The sequence below is a fragment of the Salmo salar genome, chromosome ssa02 (genome assembly GCF_905237065.1).
Source record: "Salmo salar chromosome ssa02, Ssal_v3.1, whole genome shotgun sequence".
In the NCBI taxonomy this organism is placed as follows: domain Eukaryota; kingdom Metazoa; phylum Chordata; class Actinopteri; order Salmoniformes; family Salmonidae; genus Salmo; species Salmo salar.
The window spans coordinates 64,782,764-64,791,519 of NC_059443.1; the positions used below are offsets into that span (position 1 = coordinate 64,782,764).

Consider the following 8,756-nt stretch of genomic DNA (forward strand, 5'->3'; position numbering starts at 1 on the left):
ACTGTAGGCTTATGTATTACTTGTCTTAAGTCTGTCACTGAGTATGAAGCATTAGAATAATAGTAGGCAGTCATAATAGGAGCTGTACTTATGCTTATACAACATATTACCTTTAAGACTTCCTGAACACTCCTAATTATTCAAGTAGAAGGTGATTTCCAGTGCCTATGGAACGTTGTGGTGTATAACTCGTATAAAGGCAACAGCAAGATTGTTCGGGAGAGGATTTACATGAAACATATCTTGAAGTGTATGTTTTTCACCACATGGGGGCAGTGTGGGAATATGAAAGTTGAGCACTACCTACCAACCGCAGTATTCACTAATGCAATAATAAAAACATACCTGAACTAAACACCATTTCCTTTCCTGAACTCTATGAAAGAAATAGACAATTATTTAGAAACAATATATATTTATTGTTCATTTCACATTAGTATTATTCAAATGACAACAAAGTTCATGAAGTTGGGCTCCAAGTCCTTTTCAATCGATCATTCAGTCAGTGGTCTTCACAGCAAACGGTCTATAGAAAGGTTTGTGGTCATACACACAGCCTTAAAAAAACGTTAGTATTCTACATCTGCAGTTAAGTATGTGTGTGTTCCTCTACATATCTTTAAGTAACTGTCCAGTGAAAATGTCACTTTTTTTAAAGTTAATATTCTGTTAACTCATACACAAATAATGTTGTTGACTCGTCCTATACTCGTATTTGTGGCCAAATAATAAATTGGAGAAAAATAAAACCCACAGAAAACCCGCCTCCTGAGGAGGAGGAGCTGGCAAGTAGGCGGTCTACTCGCATGAATATTTTTTATGACCAGTATACAACCACACCCTTCTGCTGTTGGGGTACACCCACACCATTCCAACACAGAAAAGCTGCTTTTTAACACACCTAATACCCATTTTTTGGAAGGAACACTATTTCAGTAATATTGTAATTAAGTATAGGTCACATTTCATATACATCTGGAAACAGTGGACAGAGACTTCAAACAGAATATGTGTGTGTGTGTGTGTGTGTGTGTGTTCTGCACCATGTCTCAGTGGGTGTGTGTATTCCTCTCCTTGTCTCAGAGTGTGGCCAGGCTCTGCAGTCTCCTCTCTGTGAAGAAGCGGTGTGTCTGGTGTGTGTTGCTCTGCTGGGCGGAGGTCTTGGAGCCTGCCTTGAAGTAGGAGAGCATGGAGGTGTTGTTCTGACGGGCTGCAGCCTTCTCCCCATCCTCCTCATCATCATCCCTGATTACACACAAATAGTTATGTGAACTTGTTCTACTGAATGTAAACAAACACAGCTCTCACATTACAATGGCCTCTTCCGTTTTCACAAAGCTGAAACACTTGTATAGTACTAAAATACATTAGTAGAATATAGGGTAAACACTGAGTACTTTTCACCATCTACCACTCCCTTCCCTGGCCCCTCTCCAAACCCTTCTTCACCTGTACCCCCTCTTTCAACGCAGACCCTCATCCCACCCCAGTCCCCCTAGCCCATCTCTCCTCACCAGTGTACGGTGACAGCCTTGCTGTCCAGCAGGGTCTGTGTGGTGCTCCAGCTGAACCTGACAAACTGAGGGTAGCCAAACACCGGGTCAAGCTCTTTCAACAGCCATGCCTTCGTCTTCGGGTCTGGAAGACACACAACAAAAACAAAAAAGTCAATTCTACCATTACAGCACTAAAACACTACTGTCTTTCTACAAACGTCTATTTAACACAAAAGATGGGCCTCCATCCTTTACCAGCCATGACTTTTACAATTTCAGAATAATACAACATTTAAACGATGGTCTCTGCACTTCTAGTGTTAAAACACATTCTACCATTAAAGGACAACATTTTTTGTCAAATTTGACTAAACTGGGATTCAATACAAGATGCTGAACTTCATATATTGTTCCAGTGTTGCCAAGCCATTAAAGAGTGTGTGATGGGTGAAGATTTTCCCTAACGTGTTTCCCTACTGACCGTTGGGGTAGCCGGAGCCGTAGTCTGCATCCACCTCTCCTAGGGCTTCTGGAAAGTTCCAGTCTTTTACTGAATGGTCCCTGGCCACCTGAGGGAGCAGCAGAGATCATTTAGGCCAGTGATCCTCCTCCTTATCCTGGTCCCAGGTCTGTTTGTACGCCTGTCAACTTAATCGCTGTCAAGGGTTGACAAGAAGTTGGCATGATAGCACAAACAAACTGGCACTCAGGCTACCTCAGCCTGCTCCTGAAGAGGACTACTAATCTGGGACAAAACCCTTCACTCCAGTACTTTCAGATCCCTGGTCTCGAGGTACAGGAGACAGAGAAAAATATATATTTTTTAATTTAAAAAGGAAGAGTTTGGCATTAGCGTGACATATAACCTTGGCACAGATACTGGCAGCACTGACTATGGGGAAGAGGGAGTCAGCTTTGGGTCGTACGGTCACTTCCACCCCGGGGAACCGCTGGGACAGCTTCTCCTGGTACTTCTCTGCAGGACCCACCGTGTCCACAAACACCTGTCACACACAGGGAGAGGGAGGGAGGATAAGGGACAGGGACAGGGTAGTAATAAAAGGTTGGTCAAGTCAATCAAATTACATTTCATTTGTCACATGCTTCGTAAACAACAGGGAAATGCTTACTTACAGGTCCTTTTCCAACAATGCAGTTAAAGATACACAATAAAACAACAAAAACAGAAATAGTGACAAAAGGAATAAATACACAGTTAATAACGAGTCAAAAGAACATGTCTATATAGCTGGAAGGGTAGTGAATACGATAGAGAGAAAGGGAGAAAGCGAGGGAGGGAGACATAAAATAGAATATAGAAAGACAGAGCGAGAGAAAAGAGAAGGGCAGAAAGAACATTTAGAGGGTTTGTTATGTTGTATTGACGATATTGGTGTGTTTGTATGTATGGTTTAAAATAACCAAGATGCTTTGTACCGTACCTCTTTGAGCTGTACTCCGCTGTCCAGGGCGAACTGTACCAGGCCAATGGCTGCGTCATGAGAGAGAGCATTCAGGTTGTATTTTGACCTGTGAAAGAGCAGAACGGTTAGAATCATCTGTGTGTGTTCGGTTGTTCGCTCTCTGTCTGTCTGTCTGTCTGTCTGTCTGTCTGTCTGTCTGTCTGTCTGTCTGTCTGTCTGTCTGTCTGTCTGTCTGTCTTCCTGTCTGTCTTCCTGTCTGTCTTCCTGTCTGTCTTCCTGTCTGTGTGTTTAAAATACCTCTGCAGCATGCTGGTAGAGATGGTGTTGGGTGAGAGAATCTGAAGAGCCCAGCCTACAAAGCTCTTGGCCTCGTCCAGCTTGCGGAATAGATCCTCTCTCTGTGCCTCTGTCAATGTCTTCGAGTCTAGAAAGGGAGACACAGTAACTCATCTTTGTACAACAAACAGATGCATGAATCAACTTTGTTGATCCTCAAAAGGTTTGTCACAAGAGACACAGACACAGACAATACAGCCACACAGGCATCCTTCACAACACGTATATGGATTCATTATTTAACGGATTCCTCTTGAATGTTATTGTATATCTTTAAATAACATAATCATGAACTTACCTGCCACTTTTAAGTCCTTCAGATCTTCCTTTTTGGCGACGGGACAGAAACATATTCCGTAGACCATGGGTCCTGGTGGAGCGAATGCACGATATTAGCAAGCAACATCAAATGATGACCAAGCAGCTAGATAACAGACATTCAGTGATCTACTAAGTGATCCATGACATTTGAAAAGGAGGCCCACTCACCCAGTACAGGCCCCCTGCCGGCTTCATCGATACCCAAACAGCAGTCTTCTGTCTTGCAGACGTCGGGTATTGCTGAAGCCAGGCGACAGCTCACCGAGTTGTCTGCTTCAAACTCACCGAGATCCATGGTGACCTTCCACTGTCTGTTTCTGGAAGTCTGTAATCAACTGTAAACAACAAGAGCTGTAAACAACTGTACAGAGAAAGAACACTGTAAACAACAAGTGATCTGTAAACAACTGTAAAGGATAAGTAGCCTAAACAACTGTAACTTACATTTCAAGGGTCTTGGTGAGTAGCTATGTTGACATTTTGAAACATGAAATAGCAATCAAATTGTAAGCAAGCAATTACAAGATATAACCAGCTAGAAATAACAGTAGAATAGTGATGGGTGGGTTGACTCATAATGGTTATATCCGCAGGGAGGGGCAGGTTTAGGGTCAGGTGGACACAGCTTTCGATATCCTTACAACTGATAAAACTGGGATAATTTTGAAATGTTGCACAGAAAATCATCCCCGTTTTGTTGTTGTTATAAAATTCTCTCACTGGTCCCTAAACGTCTTTCCTCTGTGAAAGAAGCAAAAATGACAAAGAAAACTGTACTGATGTCAACTAGATTGAAGCATTCATTCTATCGATATATTATTCTGGTGAGTAAGGGTTTACTTTTAGGGCATCATATAATGACAGAAGAGAAGCTGCATGTATCTAATTACAGACAAGTTGACAAACAAATAGCCAACAAAAATGTCAGAAATTATAAGCACAAACATCGGCTTAAAAAAAAAAAACTTGCACCCCCTGACAAAAAAAATTGTTCCCCTGTCTCTGTAGCCTACACCACATTTTCTATAGAGGGTTTGGGTCGGATGCGGGCCTCAAATTTTCACTTTATCACATATAGTCAAGCGGTTGTGGATGGCTTATTAGTAACTCCGGGCGGGTGAGGGTGAACAAACAGCTGACCTGTGAACCATTCACAGTAGAAGTAACACGTGCATGTGTCGGTAGTACTGCAAATCCAATGCACGTGGACTTAAGCTAGTCTGTGGCAGTATGCAAAGTATTTTGGAGAAATGACAACCGTGACCCAGCACGCCAACATCTTTACTTTGGTGAGTTACGAAAGTACATTTAAGCCAGTCACTAAAAGAAGTCAGGGTGATAGTGAGAGTGCAGCCGAACGACGGCATGGGCCAGAGCTAGCTCTCAAACTCTAGGCGGCATTCTGCCTTACAGTTTTCAGCGGTTAGCTTCGCCCACGACTGGCCCATGTCAACTATACTCAACAAAAAACATAAACGCAACATGTAAAGTGTTGGTCCCCTGTTTCATGAGCTGAAATAAAAGATCCCAGAAATGTTCCATACGCACAAAAAGCTTATTTCTCTGTTTACATCCCTGTTCGTGAGCATTTCTCATTTGCCAAGATAATCCATCCAGCTGACAGGTGTGCAATACCAAGAAGCTGATTAAACAGCATGATCATTGCACAGGTGCACCTTGTCCTGGGGACAATAAAAGGCCACTCTAAAATGTGCAGTTTTGTCACACAACACAATGCCACAGATGTCTCAAGTTGAGGGAGCGTGCAATTGGCATGCTGACTGCAGGAATATCCACCAGAGCTGTTGACAGAGAATTGAATGTTAATTTCTCTACCATCCTCATTTTAGAGAATTTGGCAGTACATCCAACCGGCCTCACTACTGCAGACCACGTGTATGGCGTTGTGTGGGCGAGGGATTTTCTGATGTCAACGTTATGAAAAGAGTTCCCCATGGTGGGGTTATGGTATGGACATGCATAAGATATGGACAACAAACACAATTGCATTTTATTGATGCCAATTTGAATGCACAGAGTGCCCATTGTCGTGCCATTCATCAGCCACCATCACCTCATGTTTCAGCATGATAATGCACGGCCCCATGTCACAAGGACCTGTACACAATTACCGAAAGCTGAAAATGTCCCAGTTCTTCCATGGCCTGCACACTCACCAGACATGTCACCCATTGAGCATGTTTGGGATGACCTGGATTGATGTGTATGACAGTGTGTTCCAGTTCCGCCAAAATCCAGCAACTTTGTGGCACAACATTCCACAGGCCACAATCAACAGCTGGATCAAATCTATGCAAAGGAGATGTGTTATGCTGCATGAGGCAAATGGTCACACCAGATAGTGACTGGTTTCCTGGTCCACGCCCCTACCTCTTTTGTTAAAGTATCTGTGACCAACAGATTTATATCTGTATTCCCAGTCATATGAAATCCATAGATTAGAGCCTAATACATTTATTTCAATTGGCTGATTTCCTAATATGAACTGTACTTCAGTAAAATCTTTGAAATTGTTGCCTGTTGCGTTTATATTTTTGTTCAGTACACAATCCCCACGCTGTGTTTTACCATTTAGAAACGTCAATCAGCGCTTGCGATACAGCTTTCGAAATATATGGCCCTTAATAGGGTGTCTAATCAAAAACGCATCATTTCACCTCTAGGAAAACCAATGGTCCAAACCTCATGTCTCTATCATAATTCATTCAAAAGTTATTGGAGTTTTTACCCTTGTCCAAAATTAGGGTGAATAATTCAATGGAGGCATGAGATAAAAAGTGGTAAAGAACAATGGAAATCGCACTGCGTCAACTAGGCTGGATGCTGTGCGAGAATTAAGGCTAACTGACAGGGTCAGCGTTGAACTAGTCATCCTTCTCAAATCCGGGGGACATAAAACAATATAGAGGTAAGATAGATATCGATTTTAAGACATGCATTATTTTTATATTTTAGTAAACGCTTTTCATATTAATGCAAAAATCAATTTTTGTAAGATTTTTCACAAGAACAAGCGTATCTCTGAAATGTCAACGGAGCACCGCAAGCTTTTTATTTTCAAAGACTTTGACATTTAATTCCGCTCGTGTCATGTTAAATTTAGCTTTTTGTGACCAGTGGAAACAACTTTGCAGAATACCACAACAACATGTAAATCCTCTAAAATCGCTGCGAGAAATCTGCACGGCTCTAACAGAGCTCGGTGCTTATTATCGGATGTTTAGGTTACGAAATCTGACTTTTTGGATATAATGGTATGGTAGAGAAAGACCCCACTGGACGATTCAGAACATGAAGAATCATATGTGTCTTGGTAAAATGTATTTTATACCATAAATAAGTGACATTTCATCACCAAACCTCGTGGGTGGACAGACACCCTACCCTTATTTTTCATCAGCAATACAGAATCTTTCAAAGAAAAATATACACTTACTGTAGCAGTTTTGCACAGATCCATACAACTATGGGTGGCTCCATCCAAAGAAACTACACTTCCCAAGTTACGCTTACACACAGGGGTTCTGCATCATGCTAGATAGCGAATTGACCCAGGTGGTCGCCTCTGTCTTCCATAAATGTCCCATAAACAAGCGCTGTAACATGGAGATATGGCCTTGTGGGAACATTAACCCTATAAAAATTTGTATCAATTCAACCTTTCGTTTTTTGAAAATTATTTCTCGCTGGTAAGAAAGATAAAGTCCTTATGATTCCAAAACCGTACCTCAAGCGATGCATGTTAATGTTCAGACCAAGCATCGTGGCTCTTAAAACTACAATATGTAACTTTTTAGGCGACCCGACCAAATTCACAGAAATGTGAGTTAGAGATGTCACTCATTGAAAGTTTGAACAGATCTGTCGCTTACTAGACTATGTGCGCTATTTCTATGCTTCCCGTTCTTAAGTTTCGTTTTTGCATCTTACTTTTGGTTTTGAACACCTGCTTCAAACAGTTGAATACATTATTTTTGGTTATGGAAAATATATTTTACAGCAGTTTAGAAGGTACATTGATTCTCTGCACTATACTTGCTTATGTTGTCACAAACGAACAATGCAAACCATTCATTTTAGCAACGAGGAAATGGCAGAGCGATAGTGCACCTTTAAAAGCGTCATTGTGCAACTTTTTGGGTAACCCAGATTCACATAGAAATGTAAGTTATAGATCTGTCACTTTCATTAAAGCAAGTCAAATTAGCGGTAGACCTGTTATGTGCTCGATTTCTATGCTTCCCGTGCTTGAGTTTCGTTTTTTTACTTTCGGTTTTATGCACCAGCTTCAAACACCTTGAAAAAACAATATTTTTGTTTATTGAATATATACTTCACCCCATACAGAAGACGCCTTCGTCAAATGACTTGTGTACTAGTAATGGAACTGAGAGTCGTGATCTAGGGCTAACTGTCTAGCTAAGCAGTTTGTTTAATGCATGTTAGAAACATTTTAGTTTCTTACTTGCGTTGAGTTGAATAATGCACGCCGTTTAGCAAGTGAAAAGGAAAGATAAGCACATAAAATTCCCACTCACCCCGTGTGTTGTTGATGTTCCTGTCTGGTGGTCAGTCAATTTTGGCGCGGAATCTCTGACGTGACCCTCATGCGGGGCTTCGTGGGATTTGTAGTGCCATCTACTGTATCCCTGGGTTGTATGCCTATTCTTTTAGTGCAGTACCTCTACACTCGGAGGATGGCAGCAACAGTCTTCCACCTTACTGGTCTAACTCAAGGGCTTGCATGTTAATTAAGCATTTCCCTACTTGTGCATGTGACAAATAAAACCTGAAACTTGAACATTTAGTGACAACAACAATGTCACTCTGTTGAACGAGATGCTTAGTGTGTGTTCTCACACGTCGGCCCCTGTGAACAACAAATATTTCACATTGTAGGTACGTACACATGACCGAATCACTTAGGTTGGTATTCAAGCGAAAGTTAACATGGTACAACAACAAAAAACACGGCCTTCCCTAAGTGGTTCCCTCCTCCTCCCCCGCCTCCCCCTCCCTCTTGATGGCCCCGCTGTTGAGATTACACGGTGACATCTAGATTTAATGTAGCCTCATTTACCTGCAGTCCAGATATGTTAGTGGTTATAACCATGTCACAGGATGTCATCTCTGAAAGAACACACTTCTCAAGTCTCTT

The 8,756-nt window shown here is 41.8% G+C and overlaps 1 protein-coding gene across 3 annotated transcripts; it reads right to left on the reverse strand.

Moving 5' to 3' along the window:
• Positions 1-398: 398 nt before the first annotated feature.
• Positions 399-8,238, reverse strand: LOC123730715 (ribonuclease H2 subunit A). Of its 3 annotated transcripts, none has more exons than XM_045707925.1 (9): positions 8,137-8,238; positions 3,746-3,912; positions 3,555-3,626; positions 3,218-3,344; positions 2,939-3,026; positions 2,363-2,500; positions 1,978-2,065; positions 1,515-1,638; positions 399-1,245 (listed from the first exon to the last, which is right to left on the reverse strand). In XM_045707925.1, exons 2-9 carry the CDS (start codon positions 3,870-3,872, stop codon positions 1,080-1,082), a joined length of 930 nt encoding a protein of 309 aa, XP_045563881.1. In that variant the 5' UTR covers positions 3,873-3,912; positions 8,137-8,238; the 3' UTR covers positions 399-1,079. The 3 variants fall into 3 exon arrangements, with proteins under 3 accessions (XP_045563881.1, XP_045563882.1, XP_045563884.1); XM_045707926.1 differs by having other exon boundaries at positions 8,064-8,138; XM_045707928.1 differs by lacking the exon at positions 8,137-8,238 and adding an exon at positions 7,937-8,071.
• Positions 8,239-8,756: the final 518 nt, after the last annotated feature.

What these genes read in the sequence shown, in the direction of transcription:
- LOC123730715 (XM_045707925.1), bottom strand. Translation starts at nt 3,872, where the DNA reads ATGGATCTCGGTGAGTTTGAAGCAGACAACTCGGTGAGCTGTCGCCTG. An exon ending in GAAGGACTTAAAAGTGGCAG is followed by an intron (nt 3,345 to 3,554) that starts GTAAGTTCATGA and finishes CTCCCTTTCTAG; the next exon opens with ACTCGAAGACATTGACAGAG. An exon ending in CGGCTCCGGCTACCCCAACG is followed by an intron (nt 1,639 to 1,977) that starts GTCAGTAGGGAA and finishes TGTGTCTTCCAG; the next exon opens with ACCCGAAGACGAAGGCATGG.